Source organism: Galeopterus variegatus, unplaced genomic scaffold, assembly GCF_000696425.1.
Source record: "Galeopterus variegatus unplaced genomic scaffold, G_variegatus-3.0.2 Scaffold4051, whole genome shotgun sequence".
NCBI classification, from domain to species: Eukaryota; Metazoa; Chordata; class Mammalia; order Dermoptera; family Cynocephalidae; genus Galeopterus; species Galeopterus variegatus.
Window position 1 is genome coordinate 45,539 of NW_007730162.1, and position 26,396 is coordinate 71,934.

The 26,396-nt window shown below is 40.6% G+C and overlaps 1 protein-coding gene across 1 annotated transcript in view; it reads left to right on the top strand.

The window, feature by feature from the left end:
• ANO4 (anoctamin 4) overlaps positions 1-26,396 on the top strand; it is a 192,950-nt gene that overhangs the window by 43,982 nt on the left and 122,572 nt on the right. Inside the window, exons 5-7 of the mRNA XM_008586623.1 lie at positions 5,013-5,113; positions 8,454-8,498; positions 20,638-20,769. Of these exons, the coding sequence (XP_008584845.1) occupies positions 5,013-5,113; positions 8,454-8,498; positions 20,638-20,769 (278 nt within the window). The remainder of the gene's footprint in view (positions 1-5,012; positions 5,114-8,453; positions 8,499-20,637; positions 20,770-26,396) is intronic.

Genomic DNA, 26,396 nt, shown 5'->3' on the forward strand with positions numbered 1-26,396 from the left:
TTCTTGGGCATCTTGAACCTAACATTTTCAAAACCGAGTTCATGATCTACCTCTATACCCTCATTCCCACATCGGATTTCCCTCAATTCCATCTTCTTTGTAAATGGTAAAGAAGTGGACACGTGTACATACATCTCTCTTTGAGAGATGGATTGCTTGCATTAGATAATGGCATGCTATTTCTTCTTTTGCCTTGTTGCCTTATCTAACCTTCCTTTGCTAAATTGTTGCATATGAAGGCAAGGACGGTGATTCACATATCTTTGCATTCCTAGCATCTAGCACATAGAAGGTGTTCAATATATTCTTGTTGCATAAAAGGAAGAAGGAAGGTTTTCTGTGAATCTTATCTATTTGTATTTCAGATAGTTCCATGCTACTTGTTAATTTCTCCAGTCATTCTTCTAATGATATTTTCCTAAACTTCTCTAAATGGTCATTTTCTTTTCCTCAAAGTTCTAACCTAAGGGATTTTTAATGCAATTATACTAGTGAAAAAGCTCTATGTTTCATAAAAATTAATTTTCATTTCTCTTCACTTTGGCACTTGCGCACTTGGATTTATGTGGAAAAGAATACTTAATAATGAGGAAAGACCTATTTGGAAACAGCAGCATAATCTTTCAACAGTAGAGAAAAGAGTGATATATGGACCATATAATTAGCAATCATCTATTTCACATTTATTTTTCAGCGGTGAAGTTCAGAAGGCATTTAATAACAAACAGTAGGTCATGCCTTCTTAGTTTCTCCTTGAGAAAGGAGAATAATAAGCCCATACACTAAATTTTTTCTCTTAAGTATGTAAAAGGGACACACACATGCACGCACACACAGACAGACAGACACACACACACACAGACACACAAGACCATGAATAGATATTCATCATCATTTGAGGGAATTCAGTTAATGTTTCTCTCAAGATAATCAAAGTAACTTTTAATAGCCCCAAGTCAAATCTCATTTCATCAGTAGCTAATTTTGCTTTAGACCATGGAGTCTCTGTTTTTATCACTTTGTTTTTTAAAATAATGAAATTCTTTTAAGATTAGTTTGTATAAACTGATAAAGGGACAGTTCAGAGAATATGCATCTTAAATACATATACAAAACCATGGATTTAAGTAAACCTTAAAAGTTATTAGATATAATTCATGAGGGAGTCAAGAGATACGAGTATGGAATCAGCTTTGCCTGGGATAAAGTCTGTGCTTCAGTTTGGATGTGATCGAGTCACTTGACCTGTTCCTCTCTCCTCTAAGAAATCGGAGGAAACCTCTCTCACAAGATTTGTGTGTGAAGGGCCGGCCCGGTGGCGCACTGCTACAGTGCGCCGCTTGGGAGCGCGGTGGCGCTCCCGCCGAGGGTTTGGATCCCACATACAGACCGGTTCCCGCTCACTGGCTGAGCGAGGTGCGGGTGCGACACGGAGGGTTGCGATCCCGTTGCCGGTCCCGGTCCGGTACGGGCGCGACACTGAGGGTTGCAATCCATTGCCGGACACAAAAAAAGACAAAAAAAAAAAAAAAAAAGATTTGTGTGGGAAAAATATGAGGGAACTTGTAAAAGTACGTTGACAATTGCAAAGTACAATCGATCAATCAATCAGTCAAGTGATGGTGTTATTATTGTTATTATGGGAATAATAAGAAAAATAAAGTTATTTTTATCAGGATAAACAAATCAAAATGGCTATGCTTTTATGCAGAAAATGGTTGCGATCCCACATTAGAATTTTAGTTGGCTCAGTATGTGTTCAGATAATGAACCTGGCTTTTCCACACACAGAAATGTTGTATTTAAAATGTTCCTTAAATGGAAAATTTTAGTGTAGTCTCTTTAATGATTTCATAGATTCATAGGATATTTCTGAAATGCTTATTATTCCACAAGATTGTTTATTTTCTGTAAAACTAGTGGTTGGTAAATTGGCACAAGTATGCTATAAGCATCATATTCTGCTCTAAATCAAGGTTCATTGGATTCCATGAATCAATCACATTCCCATACGCTGTCTCCCTGTGTTGCACGGTTTCACTCTCTCTCTCATGGGAAGACAAAAGAAAAAACAATGGCAAGTATAGGACATTGTAAGAAAGCTAGGTGCATTTAAAGATTTCCCTAATAAAATTTCTCAGTGAGGAAGCCACAAAACCTTTCCAGACTCTGAAGTGTATCTTAATATAAATAAAAAGACCTAGTTTTAGGAAATATAGTCTTTCTTCCGTTTTGTAACTAGGAAAACTATACTATATGTTGAGGAGCACGTGGTAATCTTTTCCAAAGCCCAACAAATGCTCAGCTGAAAAGCTGAGACTGTCTCAGATCACCGAGGCATCAGTGCATCCGCAGGCATGAATGAGACAGGACTGACGCTGTGTGTATGTGTGATGTTTCTGTGTGTTCTGTACAGGTGTTGCAGCCCATGGGCTCATTCATGTCACCCTGACTACTTAGCTTTAAGCACCTGTGCGGGGAGGATGGAATGTAATAAGTTATGGTATTAGTCCATTTCTGATGCTATAATAGAATACCTGAAACCGGGTAATTTATAAAGAAAAGAGGTTTATTTGACTCGATTCTGGGACAGCTGCATCTGGTGTGGGCCTGAGGTTGGTTCTACTCATGGCAGAAAACAGCAGACAGCCGGCAGGTACAAGCAGATCACGTGGAGAGAGAGGAAGAGGGGGGGGGGAGGTGCTAGGGTCTTATAAACAAACAACCCTCGTGGCTAGATAACTCATTTGCTACCCCACCCCCAGGGCATTAATCTATTCATGAGAGATCCACCCGCATAATCCAAACCACTCCCAACATTGCCAAGTTGGGGGTCAGATTTCTGCATGAGTTTTGGGGGGACAACACATCCAAACTCTGTCAGTTACTAAACAAAAAACCAGATTTTACTGAGACAACGCACTGGTCATCACGTCTTCATCTGCTCCTGGCTTGCCCATTCCCTGGGCAGGTGTTCATTTGCAGTAACCCGTTGTGTTAGCTCCAAGAGTCACTTCATTGACAGTCACTTCTTGCTTCACAGGACTCACAGCATTCACCCAGGTCAGCTCTAACTGTTCACATTTCACTAACTGTTTTTGTGGATTAGAGAAATATTGGTTGTGTGCTCCCTCTGTACCAGGCACTGTTCATGGCCTGGAGGATTCAACCATAAACCACAGAAACATTCCTTATCCCCAGGTGGGTTACACTGCTTGTCCCAAGCTGGAAGATAAAACTTCATTTCAGCCTGAACGGCCAAGAAAGTTTAATTTTTCAGATTGATAGCCCCCTACCATTTAGGAGATGGGTCCTGGCCCTCCTACGCATGGGAAATTCAGCATCACACCAGAGTCCCTGAGAACATTGTAGTTGACACCCGTTTGATTTTCATAATACCTTGATGAGTTCATATAAATTAAGTACAGTATGTATAAGCCCAGCAAGAAGACCCTGAATTAGTATGAGAAATGAATTGCAATTGTACGTCATCTGCAATTTAAAAACAATTCCCTAGACTGCAGATTTGTTCCAGATAGAGCATAAAGTTGAGCTTCTTTTTTGTCAGCTGTGCAAAAAAAAAAAAAAAAAGAAAAGATTGTTTATAAATGCTAGTATAAAGAGAGTTTAGTCACAAAATCCTAACACATCTTTTCACATTCTTAAGCTATGAAAACTTAAGTGACATGCAGCATGAGAAAGAGAAGGATAAACAATTGGCCACTTTAGTGCCTTAAAATGTTTTAGCTCACTGTTTTCTCGCCTTCTTTCTGCCTCCCATGACCCAGGCCTCTTCCTGGAGGCAACTTCTGAAGGGAATTCTCCTAGTTGGTTCTTCATGTTCCTTCAGTGAGAGGCATAGACCAAAACCTGTTGGGTGGTTATCAGGGTGTAAAGTCCTAGGTTTACTTCCCTGTCTAAGTTCTGTGTTGATAAATGCCCTGAAGGAGGCAAAGGTTTTGGTCCAGAGAACACAGCTTTTGCATAAAGCTTTGCCTGGCATCCCCCAAGGTTTAAATCCTTCCATCTCCACCAGTAGCAACTTTTGCTTTTGCCTGGGTGACTGAGAGCCATTCTCCTCTCTGCGTTTGCCACAACTCTCTCTAGAAGTTTACTCTTCGTACAGTAGCTCCAGAGATCTTTGACAACTTAAATCAAAATCGCTTCCCAGTGTTTCTAGAATACAGTTCACTGTCTTGTGGCCTGTGAAAGGCTGTATACTCTGGTTCCTGCGCACTTTCTCAGTCTCTTCTCCTGCCGTTCTCTGCATACTTAATATGCCTCGGTCACTCTACTCATCCTTCTGTCCCTTGAACACACCAAGCAATTTCTCAACTTCAGGTCTTTGCACCCGGAATATTCAACCCATACTCTTCACCTGGCTGGCTGCTTCTCCTTTAGGGCTCAGCTCACATGTCACCTCCACAGAGAGGCCTTTCCTTGACCCCTTGTTCAAAGTAATGTGTGCGCCCTCCCCATAACTTTTTCTCCCATTACTTTGTTGTCTGTAGAACACTCATTATCATGTAAGTTTATCCCTCTCTTTTAAACTTGTTTTTGCCTATCTTATTTCTTTAAAATAATTTTGCAGAGGCCGGCCCGGTGGCGCACTGGATAGTGCGCTGCTTGGGAAGCGCGGCGGCGCTCCCGCCCGAGGGTTCGGATCCCACATACAGACCGGTTCCCGCTCACTGGCTGAGCGAGGCGCGGGAGCAACACTGAGGGTTGCGATCCGTTGCTGGACACGGAAAAAGACAAAAAAAATAATAATAATAATTTTGCAGAATGTAAATGCCATTCATACCTCTCTTGTTCACAACTGGGTCTCCAGGGCCTGACACACAGTGGGATATTTGTTGAGAATATGTGCATACTTAAGGGCCTGGCTTATAGCTGAAGAATGCCCCAAATCGTAAACTCCATACAAGTTCGTGCATTCTAAGTTCCAACTCGATTTAAACCATGGGAGACTTGGATATACTTTTCAATTTAGTTTCTTTTTTCTGTTTCAGTCCTCTCTAATAAATAGTGACATTATCTTTGTGAAGTTGCATGCCCCATGGGAAGTCCTTGGAAGATATGCAGAGCAAATGAATGTAAGAATGCCTTTCAGGTAGGTGTAAATGTATTTCCCCCACTCTCTCTGCTGCCTCACTGTACATCTAATGTTCTCCTTTCTTGGAACAAATAAAACTGAAATGCAGACTGCAAATTTTCTCCTATTAGAGGAGAAAATCTTTCAAATGTTTAGGAAATGCAAGTAAGTCTTCATGGCCAATAAAGATTTCATGACTTTATGAAAATTTCTGGCTAGTTCAGTCCTTAGTGTGTAGAAATTTCAAATGCCTGTGATAAAGAAGCATTTTGCAAGTGGTATTTTCATTTCCAAAGTGCCATTTTTAGAAGTCCTCTGTACTGCTGCTTTGAATAGCCAGACCCCAGGCATTAGTGGCATAGAATATATTTATGCTCCTTTCTGACCAGTCCCTTCCAGAAAAACATTAAAATCTGCCTCCATAGAAACAACTTCAACAAATTTCATGAAAATGTGATCTACTTTTTAAAAATTAAAAAGTCGTAAATACTGTGCAAACACAATTATTGGTATTTGTTCCAAGGGGAATAGAAAATACTTTGGGTGGATTGCTTAGTTATTTAAAAGGATTAATTTACCTTTGTCTCACAGTGATTATTTTTATTTTCCCTATGGATTAAGGAAAAATGATCTTCATTTGCTACTTAGAAATAAAATAAAGCATTAAACCTGAAATTATAAATGCCAAGATACTCATAGGTGGGAGGGTCCATAATGGAATCTCCTAAAGGAGGTGAGAGGATTTAATGCCAAGGACAATTTCAGTGGGACTTAAAAAATTAAGTATTTTGGCTTATAATTTGCCAGTAAGACCAAGTCAGACAAACAGGAATTGAGCAAACTGAGACCCATTCTACCATTAAAGCTCTTAATGAGCTGTGGCAACTTATGGAGACAAAGAATCAGCTACATTCATAGAGACAGAGAGAGGAGCTAGGGACACGTTTAGAGAAGGGCAATTTCCATTCACAGGCCTGTAATATATCTCCATGGTGCATCTTATTTTCTTTGTTTACTGGTCTTTATATCCTAATTCTAAGTCAAAATAGAAGCTGAAATTTCTAGCATCTGTTTTCCTGGAGGCAAAATTCTCAAAGTAAATAAATATAGTTCTAATTTTATGATTTATTTTTGTATTTAAAATGTTAAAAAGGAAATGTGAGAACTCAAGAATTTAAAAACAGAAAAGAAAAAACATGTATCCACTGAGAAAGAATATAAATTTAGTTTTCATAGAAAATTGTTACACTATCATACTTAACTAAACCAGTTCTTTATCAATTAAGTAACAACTATCTAATATAATTAATACCATATTACACCTAAGAACCAAAAGGGAAAGAAACCACTACAAAATATGCCTAGATAGAAATTGATACCTCCTCCACGGTATAAACCTCACTAAACCTTCTGCCAAACACAATTCTGTAATAAAGAACCCAAGGAGATTGCGGAAAATAGAGCAGTGATAATGCAAGGATTGCAAATCGTAAGGGCCTGGCCACATCATAGATAATACTTCTGTATGCCCATTACATAGCAGAAAAGGGCTGCGTCAAGCAACATTAATACTTTTCTTATATAGCATTAAGAAAATGTGACCCAAGCAATTAAACAAAATTGAATGTGAATAATAATCTTTTTAGATGTAGGAATTCCTGCAGGACAACAATTTTAGGAGAAGATACTGTTAATGTATAACACTAATTGGCCTCATTAATACTGATGTGGTTTTACCTAAGCATAGTTTTACTTGCTAGAACCTGATCCATTTAAAATTCATGCTATTATCTTGTCCACAGTCTCAGACAAATAACTCTAGCCTAAGGAGATATATGCATTTCCAAAGGAGAAATAATTCTCCTGTCATATCATTTCAACAAAGTGTACAAACATCAATCTGGGTGAATTTAAATGCCCCCAAAGAATCTTATATGTATTTATTGTTTTCTGTAGACCGCATTTCTGAATCCCCAGTTTAGTCTGCTAAGAATTTTATCCCTACAATGTTTAAAAGGAAATTGAACAATCAGTTTCTTATGAGAAATTGTCAACAAAACCTGCTTCATATATACCTTTATGTCCATGGATATAGTTTTTTAAAAAATTAATAGACTTTACTTTTTAGAGCATTTTTAAGTTTACAGAAAATTGAGAAGATGATAGAGCATTCCAGTATATCCCTTCTCCCCCAATTCACAGTTTCCTTTTTATTAGCATCTTGCCTTAGTGTGGCATATTTGTTTATGTACCAATATTGATACACTATCATTAATTAAAGTTCAAAGTTTACCTTAAGGTTCACTCTTTGTGTTGCATAGTTCTCTGGGTTTTTACAAATACATAATGTCATGTATCCACCATGGCAGTATCATACAGAATAGTTTCACTGCCCTAAAAATCTCCTGTGCTCCACCTATTCATCCCTACTTCCCCTGGCCCAAACCCCTGGCAACTGCTGATCTTTCTATTGTCTCTATAGTTTTGCCTATTAAAAACATGGATATGTTTTCCATTTTCCAAAAGTGAGATAGTTCAGTAACAGTTCAAAATATACATTCACGGCATCAGTTTCATTACTTCTCCAATGGTTGAAGCCTGAAATAAGGAAAGGGAGATTGCATTTTTGCAAAGCATCTAATACATGTACTCTTCATTCAGACTACACACAGAATTTTAATTTTTAATATTTTTAAAAATGTAGATAGACAGTAATATGGCAAAATGCTTAAGTGCGAGTTTTAAACATTTTTTTTTTCAGGATCCCTTGGTTTTACCTGTTGAATTCACCTATCACCAGGGCCAGTGGTTAGGCAGTGTGCCCCAGTGTGGTTATTTACAGCTGAGTATTGATGCTGATAAGTTAGTGTCCTTCTCGTACTGGTTGTAAAATATATATTTTTATATTGCTCTTGTCTATATCATAAGAGAACTGTTATGTAAACTTAAAGTGCTATATAAACATTAGTTGTTATGATAGTGTGCCCATTAAATTATGTATATTTCCCATAATCCATCTCTGCATTTCCCTGGGGAAAAAAGCTGACCTCGGCTGAATCTGTGCAAATACCTCCTGATCATCACTCTGCACGTGTTTTGTAGGTGAGGAGCAACCATAAAAATTATGCTAATGAGGAGAGGAAGAAATATCAAAGGAAACTGTTTCATAAGGTTCCATGACTCCAAAATGCATGCCCTGTGTTCCCACCACATTTCTCACTGTTAATCTCTTTTTAGTTTTTTCTTCTTCACCTCTTACAGGCTTCTATCTTCAATCTCCTTTCCTTCCTTGCTAGTTCAAACTGTAACTGACGATGGGTTTTCTTCTCGACTGGCTTCATTTTTGCTGTTCTTCCAGGAGAAAAATCTATTACCTGCCCCGTCGGTACAAGTTCATGAGCAGGTTAGTAGCATGCTCTGTCACAATGGGGTTTGTTTGTCTGTTGGCCTGTGTACTCCAACAATGACAAGGAGGTACAAGCTGGGGAAGATGGGCCTTTGGGAAAACTGGCTTCCACGTGGGAAAACTGCCTTCCATGCACATTCTAAAAATAGCTGTTTTAGCTTAGCCTGACAAAGAAGGCAAAGATGAAAAGGTTCCCTCTCAGAGTCTTCCCTATAACTGCTTCACACTTGGGAGGATGCAGTTCACCTGAAGATGTGTTGGGGACTGTTGTTCTTTAGCCCATTCTCTGGATAACTTACAAAAATCTTGGTCATTCAGAGCATCTTTGGCCTGGGTATTATTTAGTTCCATACAAATTCCTTCCTCCACTATATATAATTTGAAAGCTTGAAGTACAGATTGTCAGCCTATCAAAAAGTTGATGGCTACTTGGCCCCGCAAGGGTGAGGCCCTCCTACATTGGTAGTATTTTATTAATAAAATATGCAGATATATGAGCTCACTCCAGAGACCTTCCTACTCCCTTTTTTACCAAAAAAAAAAAAAAAAAAAAAAAAAAAAAAACCCCCACTGGATGAAGATTGCATTTACCATGCTTTGTAGCCTTCCAAAGCTTGTTTTTCCTTGTTGCTTTCTGAAAAGCTGGGGAGGTGGGGGACACCTTAATGAGGATATCTTCTAATTAGATTCTGTTGTGACCATTGGTGAATCTAATTTCAAAATTTTAATTCATTTTATATTTCTATTCACTCTAAGCTGAGTTGATGGTTAAACTGGGAAACGATTCAATTTCTCTGAAAATCCTCAGTTAATTCAGTTCTATGAGATTTAGAATTCAGCTTCATTCTGAATTATATGCTGTGTGGAATGATAAGTAAGAGTAGTGATATATTTTAATGGGTGTACTCCAATTCGTGTGTACTCAACAAAGGATGGTGTGAGAATTGGCATCCACGTTGTAAAGTGTTGTGGTTTCTCAAAATTTCCCTGTGCAGCAGTCTTATTAGCAATTCTTCTTTTATTAGGCAGTGGACGTGGCATTTGGTTTCACCACAGTTTAGATTAGTCTCTTGTCACATAATGACCTTCTATAAAAGCCTGATGCAACACGTCATCCTATATTGGTAGCTCTCAAACTTCAGCCAGCATCAGAATCACCTGGAATGCTTGTTGAAACACAGATTTTTAGGCTCCACCCTCAGAGTTTCTGATTCAATAGGTCTGCAGTAGGGCTAAGGAATTTGCATTTCTAACAGGTTCCCAGCTGAGACTAATGCTGCTGGTCCTGGGACCGTGTTCCGAAAACCAAACCACTGGTCTGTGGGAAGATGATAGGTCAATATCCATCTTCCCATTAAATTAAAGATTTGACTGACTGCTTGCTGTACCAGGGTACTTCAAAAAGTTCATGGAAAGATTTGTATCACCTTTCAATTCTATTTTTTCCACGACCTTTTTGAAGATGGAAGGAATTAAAACCAAAATCAAATAAAACCTGAAGGAAACACAAGGTAAAGAGAAGGTTCTCCGAGCTTTGATGGTACGGTGGAAATATCAAGTCTGTATGTTGCTCTGTGTTGCTTCACCCCCCACGGATTTGTCACCCCACTTCCCCTGGGTGATGGAGATGCAAAGGATTACTCAAAGCCCATCTCTACTGAGCAGTGAGAAGCCCCAAAGTGGTGAATATCCCACCCGAAGCCTCAAGCAAGAGGGATCCCTTCCTTGGGAAATTAACACCGAATTGGGGTTCTCTTCCTGCATTTATTTTCCAGACCAGGAAGTTACAGGAAGAGACATAGGTGGGCTTATAGTTTAACAGTATAGGCTGGTAACTTTCAGTGAAACAAGACAGATGACATTCCAGTAGACAATTAAGTGGTCTTATCAACACAAGCTTGATCTTAGCAAACATTCCTTCTATTAGCAATTTCCCAGTATCTTTACATAACAATCAGTAACTAGTCTGTCTTTGAGCCAGCAACCTGCTGTGCCACAATTCTTGTCTTGCAATAGAGACTTTTATAGCCTGAAATTTCCAGTCCTCCACAAGGTCAATATTTGAAACTGCAAGGCTTTGGAAAACCGGGCCCTATGAAGCACATATGCTTTTTAGTATATTCCACACCTGTACATGATAATTTTCAATCTGTTGAAAGAAATATACTCCAGTTTCTAAAAAGGGGGAAGAGGGGGAGAAGTCTTACTCTTGACCAGTTTGCCAAGCAGCCATCATTCAGTAAAGTCAACATGTGTAGCATATCCTTTGAGATCGTGAAACCTACGTTGGCACTGGGTGACTTGGGCAAGTTACTTCACATCTCTGAGCCTGACTTTTCCACACTTATGAAATGAACATACTAATCTTTACTCTGTGGGGTTGATGTGAATTTTATTGCCTAGTATGTCATTATGTTCATAAATGGTATCTATTAGTGATTATTTATGTAATATTTATAAGAATAACCTTACGTCTTTGCATCCTCCTATTTCCTTTCAGCTTCTAAACTTGTTATCCATCTCCTCTAGTCTCTCCTTTCTTCTCTCCTCTGGTGACTCGTTCACTAACTCTGTTGTGATTTTACTTGCCAAGTGGTCATTTTCTCCATTCATATTCCATATACAGGTCTTGGCTCCACCACTCACACCATCATCTAATTTAAAACCTAAGGGTCATTCTGGATGTTTCACCTCCTCATCTAATCAATCTCTCAAACTCTGAAGATGCAGGTGAATATTTCTAGAACCCATTCATTCCTCCTCATCCCCACCGCCATTGCCTTGGCTGAGCTCTCATCATCTCTTACCTGTTTTGCATCAGTTTATCTGCCTGCCTCTGTTCTGACCCCCTTCCAAACTCCCTTCAAGTCATCTTCCTAAGTACTAAACCTGATGATGTCAAATGGTGGCTACCCTAGAGTGACCAAAGTAAAGTCAAAAGCCTTAGCTTAAACCCAACCCTTTATAAACTGTCTTCCCCCATCTCTCCCCTCCCAACTCTTTGCTCCACCCATAATGAACTACTCATGGTTTCCAAACACATTATCCTTACTTCAGTTTATGCACCTTTGCACCTTCCAGAAGGTTCTTTCCCATCTTGTTCACCAATGTAATACCTACTCAGTTTAAACTCAGTCCACGTGGTTGGGCCTTTTGATCAAGTTAGATGAGGCCTCTTTTCTGTTCTCCCTTTGGCACCCTGTGGCCCCATCACTCTGTAGTGTAATATATGATGTAGGTGTCCATTTCCCCACCTGGACAGAATTTGAAGGCAAGGATTGCTCGCCCAATTCAATATTTCCAGCACCTAGCACAGAGTAGGTGGAGTGAGTGAATGGATGAGTCTCCATACACGTGTGTGAGGATTGGAGCAGGGAGAAAGGAGGCCTCAAAGAAAAGAAGCATAGAAAAAGCATCAGACACAGACCAGGGACTGGCATATTGCTCAGATGATGGGGGAGGAATAGGTAATGAGGACTTGAAAAAAGAAATGGTGACTAAAGGAACCATAGAATCTCAGGCTGGATGGAATATCCAAAATGTCATCAAGTCGGTTCACTCATCAGGTACTTAAACCTCTGCTATATGGTCAGCCGGCCCATGTCCAAACATACTTGGAGAAAGGGAACTTCCTAGCCCATCTGTGGGCAACTCTGTTAGAAAGTTCTTTCTTTAAATGAGCCATCATCTCTCTCTCTTTAGTTCTCACTCTGATCATAATTCTGCCCTCTGAATAAACAAAATGTAAGCTACTGAGCAAAAAGGCAAAGTATGTGAGAAAGATGGTGGAATTATAGGCAAGAGGGCTTAATGCTTAGCAGCTATTTGGAAATTGAGACTTCGGGAGAAGGAGGTTTCCACACCTAAGAGATTAGGAAAACATTGTTGGAGGTAAAAGAAGACTAGAAATCCAGAAGAGACACATGTGTGGTGAGGAAGGTGATGGTTTTCTTTTTAATAATTCTGTGTTATACTTCACAGTAAGTTCTTGAGGTGTTGGTGTCCTGGAGTCCTTTGGAAATTTGGAACCGATGGCAAAACAGTTGAAATGAGAGGTAAAGCTAGAAAATCTGGTTTGAGTCAATGGCAAAGAAGCCATGACCTTTTCCAGGGAAGTGTATGGAATTTTCCAGGAAGGGATGTAAAGAGTGAAGGAAAGAGAGCCAGTGGCAATTCCTTGAAAAATCTGCATTCAGGGGACCAGACGAGATGAGAGGGAGGTGAAAAGGAACAATTTGAGAAGGGGAACTAAGGAAGGGCAGTGTCAGAGGCACCAGGAGTGAGTTTCTGTGAGGAGGGGCATTCCTCCGCTTCTGATGAACGATGAGAAATGTTAATTGATTTGGGATAGTCTCTGTAAAGTGGTGGTTCTCAAACACACATCAGGATCATCTGGAGGTCTTTTGAAAACACAGATCACTGGGTTTCTGATTCAACAGGTCTGAAGTGGAAGTCCGTAACTGGCATCACAAGATCCCAAGTGATGCTGATGCTATTGCTATTGTGACAGGTCCAGGACCACATTTTGAGTACCATGACCTTTGAGTGGAGGCTAATGGAAACCAAAGTACAGCTGGTGGAGGAAGGACTAGGTCCTTCCTAGTCCTTGAAACAGAAGCAGTGAGGGCTCACTACTACCTTGGTATATTTCATGGTAGAGAAAGAGGGGATGGGATTTAGATCATGAGCCAAGAGGAGGGAAGCAGAGGAGACTGTGAGGACGTGACCAATCACAGGTGACAGGTTTCCCATGTGTGCACAGGACAGCTTTCGAGTGAGTAAGAGCTTGGGAAATCCTTGTTTCTAGAACTGGAAGGACAGCTTACTAAACACAGATCTTTGGCCTGAAAAAGTCTATGCTACTTCAAGTGTGTAAATCACAGCCACGGAAGAGTTAGGCATTGGAAGGCACTAGAAGACTTTGGGCCAAAATAAAGCAAAAAAGAAATCACAACTATAGTGGTTGATTCTGAAAGGCCTCTTAAAATAGGCCCATTGCTTACTATATAGATTTAAATTTTGGACATCACTGGGGTGGTGTGATTTTTTTGTAGCCCAATGTCTGGTGTAAATTTGAAAATCCACTTACTCTGAAAAACCTGTATGTTCTTTAACTCCTTGTTTCACCTCAGAACAGACTAATTTAGGTGATGAAGAGTGTCCATCTCTTTGTAGCCAGTCCTAATATCCCAAATTGAAGGGCACATGCCATCCTGGTGGTTCACCAGTAATGAAACTCTGACTTTCAATATTCTAAAATTCTCCTGTCATAATAAATATGGATATTTAATTTAGCTTTTAGTTTCATTCACATAAATTACATTGAATTTGATTAATCATAAGAACATCCGTGAAACAAATCTATCTCCTTTAAGCATAAGAGAAATGAATTAAAAATCATGAAGTGTCTGAGCAGGCAGAGAAATAAAACACATTTTTTATTTTAAAAAGTCACCTGACTCCCATAAAGCACACTCATGTAGTTTGGACATGTATTTTTGGAGTAAATGCTCTTTTTATCTATGTACTTGGTCTATTAAATGCTGCTCTGGTTCTTATCTTTGGGCAGGCTTATAGGCATTATAAATGACCTATCCAATAAAGAGGGGGAATTTATCATCTTTCTTCTGCCTTTTTTTTTTTTGTCTTTAAAAAATAGTACAGATATAGTCTGTAGAAGATCAGTAACAAATCTGATTCTCGTGGGTGGCCTGTGGCTGAAGTCTCATTACTACTCATTCTCTTACCACCCCCACATCCTGCCTGACTACCCTTTGCCAAGCTTGACAGGTGAATGCTGGACCCTGTTGCATTATACATTCAATGCAATCACAAGCTTATCAGATGACCCTACAGGAAAAATGATAGAATGGCTTGTATATTTCCATTGCTGTTTTAAAAAATTAATATATGTAAATGTTCCAAAGCCTTTGGACTCTTCTGTAAGGTATTTAGGTTGTGCCCCAAATAGTATCCCTTTGACCTAAAAGAATCGCGTTAGCTTCCAAAGATCCCTAACTCCTATCCAGAGAGAGGCTGTAAATATAGGGGATTTGGCTCTAAGGAAAGGAAAAAGAAATCCAAGCCTCTTGTCTGTTATCAGTCCAGGAGGACTTCTTTACTGCAATGTAGGGCTGTGTGCTGCCTCCATTAAAAATAAAAGGCTCAGTTTTATATTCCCTTTAGGCATATTATTCCTAAAAATGTAATCTATTAGAAACATGATGCTATTATTATAATATTCTGGTCTGGGGAAAAGCAGGTGTCTCTGAAGTAGGCCTGTTTCATTTAATTCCATCTGATTAAGTTGTCATTAGTACAGATTCCCTCCTGGATTTTTACTGGCTCAAGGGAGAGTATGTGTCTGCTATTCCTCAGGGTATGCTCACAGCATCCAGGTTGAGACTCTGCACATGGTGGGTAATTTGGATAGTTTATAAAGGCCTACTGACAAGTTAGCATGTTGGTGGCGAGGTCCTTCGCATGAGGTCTTTCCATTAATTATCACCTCTGGGTAGGATTATATCCCCTTTACAGCTGAGGGTACCAAGTGTCAAAGAGATTAAGCAGAACCTTCCCAAGACCCACCTTGGGCAGCCAAGGCAGAAGGAGCAAGACTGTGCCCATTTGCCTTGCTGTGCTGCTGGCTCTTCCCAGGCACCCGGAACCTCACCTACCATGAGCCAGCATTTTGGAGGGAACCTGAACTTACCTCAGAACAACTTTCCATATAAGGAGCTCACCTTATAGTTCAGATATTAACTTGACAAGTGAAGGCCAGAAATGCCCAGTGGAATGATCCATCTTCTCTTTATTGATTTGCCTGTGTAGTCTGTAAAAGGACTTTTGCTCAGTAAATAGCAGAAATGGAACAGAGTAACAATGTATCCAACCAAAATCAATGCTAAATCATTAAGCCAATGTTTTCTGTTTTCTTTTCTCTGTCAGTGGAGACTTCATTAAGTAAGCTCCACTCCTATACTAAGGAGACAAATGGGATGCTCTCTGGTTAGTTGGCTTCCTGACTTTAACCTGTCTAAGTAAATTTCAAGATTGCCTGTTTAGGGAAGTTTATTATGTGCAACATGGGAGCACAAACCTCATTATATGAGAGAGAATCGTAGCTTTTGTTGAGAAGAGAACTCTACATAAAAGTTCATCATCATTGGCATCATAGTTTTCTTCATTCTAGAAACTACCACTTAATTGGGCCCTTTGTACATCCAAGACATTGTACAAGCAGTTGATAGTCATGATCTTGTTTAATCCTCACTGCTACTTTATGAGGTGGGTACAATCAGCTCAGAGAGGTCACTTGCCTAGCAAGATCTATACAACTGGGATGTGAACCTGCGTCCAGCTGACTCCAAAGTCCATCATTGTATACTAAAGTTTATCCATCAGGTGTTGTAAAAAGGGAATTTCTTAATCAATTCAAGTTTGTTTAGAATGCTATAACCAAGATATTGTTGCCCAAATCACCAACAACGTGTAGTATCTAAAGAGCATCTGATTCATCATCACTTTAGAGATGAGGCTACTAAGGCTTGATGAGGTTAAAGACTTGTCCCAGGCCACACTGATGTGTCTGTGATGACAGAATCAAGAATCCAACTTACATCTCCTGCTTCCCAACCCAGTGGCTTTTGTGCTGTGTTTCTCCTTTGCATGGTTGAAGGGGATCCTCAGCGAAGTCTGAGTGTGGCACAGTTTAGAGACAGGTGTGTGTTTGTGGAAGAGCAGCCCAGGTGAGCCCTCACTCATCATCCTGCCATGAAAAAACAGACTTTTGTTCTAGAGCCACTCACCTGGGAGGCGGGAACGGCCATGTGGAATGACAACTTTAGCACAGGGGGTGCCTGGCTAGCCCTGGCCGGGTCTTGAGGGGGGGATCAGATCAAGGCTGTTTTAAGAGGTATGTTTCCTGATTCTGTCATAACACATTGCCACAAATTTAGCTGCATAAAACAACACAAATTTATTATCTCACAATTCTGTAAATCAGAAGTCTGGGGGAGAGGAGCTCAACTGGCTTCTCTGCTTAGGGTCTCCCAAGAGTGAAATCAAGGTATCGGTCAGCCCAGGCTCTTATCTGGAGCCTCTGGGATAGAATCTGCTTCCAGGATCGTTCAGGTTGCTGGCACAATTCAATTCACGCAGTTGTAGAACTGAGGTCTCCATTTCTTTACTGGCTGTTGGTCGAAAGTCATTCTCAGCTCCTAGAAGCTTCCTGCATTCCCTGGCTCCTGGCCCTTTTCATCTTCAAAGCTAGCAATGCCTGGTCAAGTCCTTCTATACTTTGTATCTCTGTCTGAACATCCCTTCTGCTGCATCTCTCGCTTCCAAATGGAGAAAGTTCTGTACTTTTAAAGGGCTCAAGTGGTCAACTTGTGCCCATCTGCATAATCCAGGATACTCTTCTATTATAAGGTCTGTAACCTAACTTACATCATTAGAGTCCCTTTTGCCACGTAACATATTCACAGGTTCCAGGGATTAGGGTGTGGACATCTCTGGGGGGCAATTCTGCCAACCAGAAAAAGACACCAACTGTTGACCCTGTGTGTGTGTGTGTGTGTGTGTGTGTGTTTCTGTCATTGTCTGTGCATGCACACAGCATGCACAGGCACGTGTGATGGAACCTGGACAGACCGTGCTTTTTCTTCCTTCTTCTGCTCAGGCTTCCCAGTGAAGGCCAGCCTGCACCCTCCAAGCCCCGTGCCCAGCCAGTGGCTTGGGGTTTTATTTTTAAGATTTTTTAAAAATGTCTTTCTTCCACCATAGTGTTTAAAAATGCCCAGCTCCTCTGCTTTTCATCACTTTCACGTTAGTCTTGTGTGGTCTTCAAGAATGTATTAATAACATTTGCTATCTGACTGGCAGCTTCTCCAAAGCATTTCAGACATGTCATCTTTTATGAGCCTTCTAACCACGCGGTGGGGTCAGAAAGAGAATGGTGATGTTGATGATTATCATTACTATTACCCCATTGTTGTAACCCTGGAAAATACGGCTCAGAAAGCTGAGTGACTTGTGGAAGATCATGCAGCTGAGAAGCCACAGAGCCAGGTTTTAGATACCTGATTACAAATCTCAGCTTCCTTTGCCACACCAACCAGCCTTCCTTTCTCACTCCTTTCTCACTTCCTTTGCCCTGCCTCATTTTTCAATTAATTAATCAATCATTTCCATTACCTTGTTCTGTTTTCTCTTCACCATCTCCATATTTCATCTAAATTGTGGTGCCACAAGCTGGATGCTGAAAGCTGCTATTTCATTCCCATAGGGTATCTATGCCTGACTTTTTACAGCTTTATTTGTTTTTATCCACGCTGAGCACTGTACTCAGCTGGATTTAATTTATAGTCATTGCACACAGAGCCCAGATTCTGTGAGAATGTGAACTTTGCAAAATGTAATCCGATTAGTGCTGCAGACTGGAGATGTGTAGGAGGTAAAAGCTCTATTATAAAAAACCTTTGGGCTAATGTCCTCTTTCTTGGATGAGTTTTAAGGCAATCAGACAAAATAAAGCCATGAGCCATGGGAAGACCACCAGCTTAGCTTAGGAAGTCTAACTTATGAGTCCATTTAAGGACTAAATCATTGAACTTAGATAAGCAATAGTTGCTGGTGAAGCACAACTAACTTGGAGTTGAAAAGCAAAAAAGACAGAAATGTTAGAAGGCAACCTAGTTGCTCTAATTCTTATTTTTGAAAAAAAGGGAAAAAAAAGTTGTAAGAATAGCCAGAACTTACTGTACACCAGACACTGTTCTGAACACTTTATGTGTATATTAATCAGTTCATCTTCAGCCCTGTGAATTGGTTATCATTATCATGCCCATTTTACAGATAGGGAAATTGAGGCACAGCAAAGTTAAATAACTTGCCCGAGGTCTCACTGCTAATATTAGCAGGGCCAGGATTTTAATCTAGGTACTCCAGCCCCGGACTTTATGTTCTCAACCACTGTGTCATGCTGCTTCTATGAAGCCCATCATCTCACTATATTTTTAAGTATTTTTGAAGAGATGGTGAGGGGAGGAGGACCAGGGGGAGAAAGGATAAAGGAGATGGGAACATTTTCCCCTTCTTCAGGCTTTGGACCCTTCTAATCTACTATTCTTTTCTGGCTTCATGACCTTGGGTAGAATCTTTACTTCTCTATGTTGGGGTGGGGGCTGAGTATGGGAGTGGGTTTGGGAGTATCCTCTATGAGGGGAGGACCCTAGAGAAGCTGTGAGATTCTTTCCAGTTTGAACATTAAGGCATTCTGAAGAAAGACAGCCAGTACCAGGCAGAGTTGGGGTTGTGGTGATTTATACCCTTGGCTTGCTCATTATGGAGACTGAGTCCCATGATCTGCAGTTTGCAAGTGGGAGGGCTAGGAAAGCTGATAGTGTAAGTCCTAGATTGAGTCTGAAGGCCCAAGAACCAGGAACAGCAATGTTGAAGGGCAGAAGATGGATGTCCCAGCTCAAGCAGAGAGCAAATATGCCCTTCCTCTGCCTTTTGGTTCTATTCAAGCCCACAGTGGACTGAATGGTGCCCACCCACACTGGGGAGGCCATCTTTACTCAGTCCACTGACTCAAATGCTAATCTCTTCTGGAAACACCCTCACAGACACACCCCAAAATAATGTTTTGCCAGCTAACTGGGCATCCCTTAGCCCAATCAAGTTGACATAAAATTAGCTATCATGTTACTAAAAAGGATAAATTGCTATGTAAATAGTTTTTTAAATTGGAAAAAAAAAAGACCAAATTTCATGGTCCGTTCTGCAGCCCTTAAATGTAATCCTCATTATCAACTACTTTATATAGTGATCTCTAAAATCAAGAGTACAAAATCTGCATTTTGGTCCTGGCTTTATTCACTGGCTGGGTAATCTGGACTGGATAATTATCCACTATGGGCTCTTTCATGATGTGTAAAATGTGAATGGTACCTGTTCAGTCTAACTCACAGAGATGCTATTTGATATATGTCCTTGGGAAAAACTTTTTCAGTGCTATAGATACTTGAGGTAGCATGATCATTTGAAGTCTGGTGTGGTTTTTGATCCTTCTAGTGGTTTTCTATGAACAGTGATTGAGAATTGGTCACTTGAAAGCCAGATGTTTGCTTCAGAGAAGTCAGTGGGACTGAGGGACCAGGGAGGTAGTTAGTTAAGAAACCGTGGCTTGAAAACCACTTTCAGGCACTGTTGTTGTTTTCCTTGACTTGGCATCATTGTGTGCACTGGCCAGAGTGACACCTGTATGCCATGGCACCATGAGAACCATGGAGTCATCTTGAAAAGTGAAGAGCCTGCTGTCTGCTGTGAGGCTCGTCAGGGAAGGTGTGAGAGGCAGGAAGCAAACCCTAGCATCGAGCTCTCTGTACACAGTTAACGCACTGGGATGTGCTGTCAGCTCAGGCCCCCTTGCCAACGTTAACTACAGTTAGAGCTCTTTTCGGACCTCAGAGGTTTTCCCAGCACACAATGAGTTTCTAGAACTTAGCCAGAAAAGAAAAATAAGCTCTTTGGGTGTACAGTCGAGCTAGGCATCTATAATTAACAAATAATGTACTGCATCTTATTGCATGGCTAGAAGAGAGGAGATCGAATGTTCTCATCTCAAAGAGATGATTAAGTTTTGTGATGATGAATATGCTAATTACCCTGATTTGATCATCACACATTGTATACATGTATTGATATTCAACTTTGTGCCCCACGAATATGTACAATCAATACATTTCAATTAAAAAAATCATATTAATACACACACAGAAAGAACCTGCATAATGTAAGAAGTTAAGGTCTCTGCTGCTTTGCTTAAAGGACTGTCAGCTTCCTCTTCAGAGCCTTCCAGCCTTATGACTGTTTGGTCACTTATTGGTATGTGGGTGGACATATCTCTCATGGCCGCTGTTTCATAGATGACAGTAGTGAGGCCACTTGGTGAAACTGAAACAACACTGGGGTTCCAGCTCTCTTTTTTCCATCTGTGAAATGGGGCTCCATGCGTGCAATGAGCATGCTTGGCATAGGGATGCCATGATTGTGACTCTGTGCAGACTTCCCTCCTGTGTTTCGAGTGATGCTGATGTACTGTACCCTCTGGTCTTGCTTCCTTGTACCACAGGATCGATAAACAGATAAGCAGCTTTCGGAGATGGTTACCCAAGAAGCCCATGAGGCTGGACAAGGAGACATTGCCAGACCTGGAGGAGAATGACTGCTACACTGCCCCTTTCAGCCAGCAAAGGATCCATCAGTGAGTGTTTTCTGTTAATGCCCTGTCTTACTGAGGATGTGCAGCATGGTGGGGCCTTACCCTGCACGCCTTTGAGTCTTGGTGCATGGGAGGAACAGCATAGTGCCCTTCTGTCCTAAAGTCCTGTGAGTGTTCTTATCCCTTTCACATTAGCCAGGGGAAGCTAACTCCTGTAATAACCAGTCCCCTCATCTCACTGGTTCAGAACGCTGCAGTGCTCATTCATTTGTGTGTTGGGCAAGTGATCTTCTCAGGTCATTCATAGACCCAGGCTCCTTCTGTTTTGTGGCTCTGCCAACTCCCTGTGCACGGAGTCCCCTGCTGGCTGGTCTGCATCTATCCAGCAGGCAGTGGAAGTCGTCTATACTTTTTCCCTTTGAAAAGAGGATTTTAGGTTTTTTGGTTTTTGACCTCAGTTTACTTCTCAGTTCCTCTTTCTTCAGCAATTCACCAAGTTGCCGCAAGAAACACAAAAGCACCTGGCAATGCACTTGCTGACTCATTTGTCAGACTGTCCTGGAACAACAATTTGTCACTTTTGATATGTGGGGAGAAAAAACAAGTTGGCTAAGTAACTGAGCCTATGAGGAATTGCAAAAGTGATGGCCAATTTACTCTGAAGCTTCTGAGGTGACAAGAAATGATGGCTGGAAAGCAGGGTAGGTGGTAGGAGAGAAAAGCAGCCCAAGGGCTGTCAGTGAGGGAAAAACAGCCTCTCAGAGGGGGCATAGGTCAGATTCGCCCCACCATACTCTCAACCAGACTTTAGGAATGCCTGGTCCTCCCTGCTCCAGCCGTAGTGACAGTGTCAGTAAAAATGACTTACCTGAGGGGAGGAAATGGGTGACAGATTTTTTAAAAATGAGGTTGCTGATTTTGAGAAAAAAAAAAACGACAGTGGTCATGGAGTTGCAGGGAGTGCAAGGTGTGGGCATGTTTCAGCGACAAAAAATCAGTTAAAGTCTGGACTTCTAGGGGGCAAAAGAGAGAAGAAAAATCAAAGAATAGATGTTCTGCATCAGAATGTATAATGCTCAGTAAGATCTGTCTAATGCAAGGGAAGCTCCTGAAACAGCCAAACCTTGGATACCCTCGAGTCAGATTGATGCCAAGTCAGACACATTACATGAACATTTGAAAGGTCAATGGAAAAAGCATGAAATTCACAGTCCAGCCTGGAAATCCTAGGTAAATCCTCCACAGAAAATAGGAACCGAGAAAGACTTCATATTAATTCAGAGATCAGGATCTATGGGTATTTTCTTAAGACAAAAAGACATAAAAAACTGACCTGGTCCACTCTTAATTTAAACACTCACCATGTCTATGTTGTTCATCTCAAAAGGTTTTTTAGACAAGTGGTTGTTTTTTAAATTCTGGGCTGAAGTCTGGTTTACATGAAGATATTCCTTTTGTTTTTCACCTACTTGAGAGAGTGCCTAGCACAGAGCAGAAGAGTCTCAAATATTTTGGATGACAGATGGATGGACACAGGGATAGGTGGGTGGATGGATGGATAGATGGATGGATTGATAGATATACAGGTGAATGGGTAGATGGATGCATAAATGGAGGAATTGATGAAGTATATGGTGTGCACTCTTGGGTTCTGTTTTATTTCAAAGGGGTGTAACAGATACAGTTACATACAGTTACAGTGGCTTCCCACCACTCCTCTTCATGCTAGTTATATTCTTTGCTGTTCTTGTTTTAGAACAACGCTTCTCAGCATGGTTCTCAAAGTCAAGCACCTGGGCAGCCATCAGGAGTTCTAGGATCTAGAACTAAGAAACGTATTTTTACAAATATTTAAAAATATATAATAAGGGAAGGATGATAGCATTTGGGATGGAGATATTCAGCCATCTCTCTCACATATTTGAGAAGCCTTTTTGATGTGTTTAGGTATTGATTTTCTGAGTAATTGATTCGTTCGATAGTCACTAATTCAGTGTTCACTTCTTACCAGGCACTGTCTGGTATAGAGGATATAAAGATAAATAATTCATAGTCTTGACCCCAGCCTAGTGAAGACACAGACCAGGTTAAATAATGGTAAGCAGTATGACGGATGTGACCTAAAAGAACAGGTGCTCCATTCTTCAGGTATAGTAGGAGGTTGATAAGGGATGAGGGTTGATCACAAAGAAGAAAATGCTTCATATGGGTCTAGAAGGATAAGACTTGCCCAGGTAGGTAAAGGGAGAAAAGCATCCCAAGAAGAGAAAACAATGTATGTATGAAAGAACAAAGGCATGAAACGAGATGTAGTATTTGAAGATCCACAAGTAGTTTTCAGTGAATAGGAATATAGGCTATGAGGAGGACCTAGCTGTCATTTGAAAAAAGAGTGATCAGTGGAAGATGAGATTCCCAGACAGGAGGAAAAGGCAGAGGCGCAGCTGGAGTGAAGCAAACCTAAAAACCAGACCTCAGTGGGACCAAGAGAATAGAGGCAGTTCCATCATGCAAATGGGAGATAAACATTTTAAATGCATCTTAATGTTATGGGAAGTGGGAATTTCTTGCTCTTTGAAAATTGTCGTGCCAAAGGGTAACATCCCTTTAATAGGTGTGTAAAAAGAAGACTTGACGATGTTGGCTGTCAAATTGGAAACAATTGTTTGGTACAATCAGAAAAAAAAATTCCCTCATGATCCTTTGAGGGTGATATTAATGGGTTTAAATTAATCAGAAGTAGCTGGTTAATGAGCTCTGAAAGTTATAACATTATATACTGGCTTTCCAAATGCATTCCCAAATCCACTGCGACTTCTTGGTTTTGCAGAGTGTTTGATAATGTGTTTGTCTTGTAATAAAAGAGAATAATAGGAATTTAAGTGTTTTGGGGGTGGTGGGGACATGAATGTAGTAGGAAAAAGAGAGGAGGGGATTGAAAGTTTAATGAGTAATGATCAATGTGGAAAAGAGCCTTAAAATGCTCTGCTCTCTGAATAAAATCCAGACACTTAAATTGACTCAGTAACTCCTGCATGCATCCCTGACTGTGTGCTTTGACCTCCTTAACGCACCTTGCCACTTCGTGTGCAATCCACATGTGTCTTCCTTCTGCTTGGAAAGCCTTTTCCCTTAGGTGCCTTTCTTCCAGGTTTCCTCAGAGACATTTCCTCCAGAAAACCTTCTGTGATTTCCAACCTCCACCCCCAATTCTGGGTGAAGTTTACTCTTCTATGTCTTGGTAATATTTTTCTTTTCCTTAATTAACAGTATGTGCCATACGTTTTAATTGCTTTCTCCTACTTTATAAGTTCCTCAAAAGACTATGTCTGTCTTGCCCATTTTTGAATCCCATAGTAGGTGCTTAATAATGGTTTGTTAAATGAAAAAATAAATGAATGTTTAGAAATGAAAATAGGAGAATCATGCGAGTAAAGAATAAAGAGGATGTGAAGTTAGCTGACTGCACACTCATCTCAAACCATTTAAGACATCTTCTCCTTAAATGTGGTCCATCTCCATTGTTTTCTGTCTCAGTGATCTGCATGAATATTTGTCCAGTTGCTGAAGCTGGAGTCTGGAAACTATTTTAGACACCTCCCTCGTTTCTACTTGCCACATCTTATACATCTCCAAGGTCTGATGCTTTTATATCCTAAGTGTCTCTTTACTCCAGCAACTTCTCTCCTTCTTTGCCACCATTATCTCCCTTCTGAAACCCAGAAATAATAAAACAGGTCTCCCTGGTTCTGCTCTTGCCCACCTCCAATCCATTCTGTCAAGTGCATACAGAATGATGTTTTGAAAATGTGCATCTCATCATGTTACTTTACCCTGTTTAAAAACCTTGGAATAAACACCAATATTATTGACATGACCCACAAGGTCTCAAATGCCTAGCCACACTGCCAACTCTTCTCCAGACTTATCTGCCTTTAGTGCCTTGCACCCTTCATTTGTTATGACCCAGACACATACCACCTCTCTTCGGGTCTTTAGATGTACTCTGACTCAGGGAATTTGCACATGCTGTTTCATTTCCTGGAATTCTCTTCCCATTCCTTCTCCCTTCACCTAATTTAGTCTTGTTGATCCTTCAGAAATCAGTTCCAAAGACTTTCCCAGGAATGCCTCCCCTGACACCCCCCCCCACCCCTCTCTCTGCCAATCCTTCCAAAGATCAGGTCTCTTTGCTGTATAGTCTTTTAGCAGCATGTTTCCTATACGACATTTTTCCGACTTGAAATTTTATAATTGAGTACAATATGATCAATGACTATCTCTCAAAGTAAACTGTGTTCTCTATGATGGAGTCGACCATGTCTGATTTTGCTCATAATCAAATCTCCAGTACCTACCACGATGCCTGACGTACAATAGGTGCTTAATACTTTCTATTAAATAATGGAGTAAAGATAAAAGTATTAATAAAAACAACACAGAATAATCTAATCATAAATCTTTGTACTTGGAGCTGCATTGTACAAAAAAATTAAAGTTGAGAATCGATTAAAAAAAATAGCCTAGCATTCTATTTTAACATATATCCATGTTTGAGAAACAGTAACAGCAAACCTATAAGTATACATCTCTATAAATCAGTGTACGATGCTATTTGGTTATTTTATACGGTATCACCATAGGTGGCACTACAGGTGGAAAAACTCTTACTATACGCCAGACACTATTTTAAGAACTTTTCTTTAATCCTCACAATCACGCTATAAGGGAGGAGGTATTATCATTGCCACTATTTTACAGATGTGGAAAGTAAGACACAAAGAGGTTAAGGAACCTGCTATAAGTAACACATCTAGGCTAGGCCACCTGCCTAAACAACTCTCATATATTTATTAGTGCTTTAACACTATAGGCATTTATTGGTTTTTCACACCACTGTCTAGTGTGGGTCACCCTGGGGGAAGGAGGCACAATGTCTCTGTTCCATACAGTCATTCGGGTACCTAGGCTCATTCTATCTAGTCGTTCTGTCATTCCCTAAATCCCTTACAGACCAGGGAAAAGAGAGATGTGTGAGTTTTTAGGAAGTTTTTGTGGGCCAGGCTTAGACATGGTATCCAGCACTTCCACCCACATTTCATGGGCCAGCACTCAGTCAGGTAGTTATCTCTAACTCAAGACATGCTAGCATAACGAGTCTACCTGTTTCCCGGGAGTAAAGGGAAATAGTGGTAGAGCCGGAGTTCAAGTATACACAGGGAGGCTCCAGATCACATACCCTTCAGCATTGTCTCCTATTCCCAACCTCAGCACTATTGACATTTGGGGCTGAATAACTCTGTTGTGGGGACTGTTCTGTGTAGGATGTTTTAGCAACATCCCTGGCTTCTACCCACTGGAAGCTAGTAGCAATCCCATTACCCCTTAGTTGTGACAATCAAAAATGTTTCTAGACTGCCAAATTCCCCCTGGTACTGATAGTAGGGTGGTCGCAAAAATCACATCCTTTCTTCCCACCTTGAGAACCGTCCCTCTACTGTCTTTCATCATGTGACACCCTTCAGGCAGGACTGCCCGCTCTCTGTGATGAATTAAACCCTAGTTGAATGTGATGGCTATGACAGACAAGTCCATTTAAGAATTAATTTATTCCTCTTCACCTCCTTGCCTGTGAATGTTGCCCTTCTTAAGTATTGCTGCCCTTCATT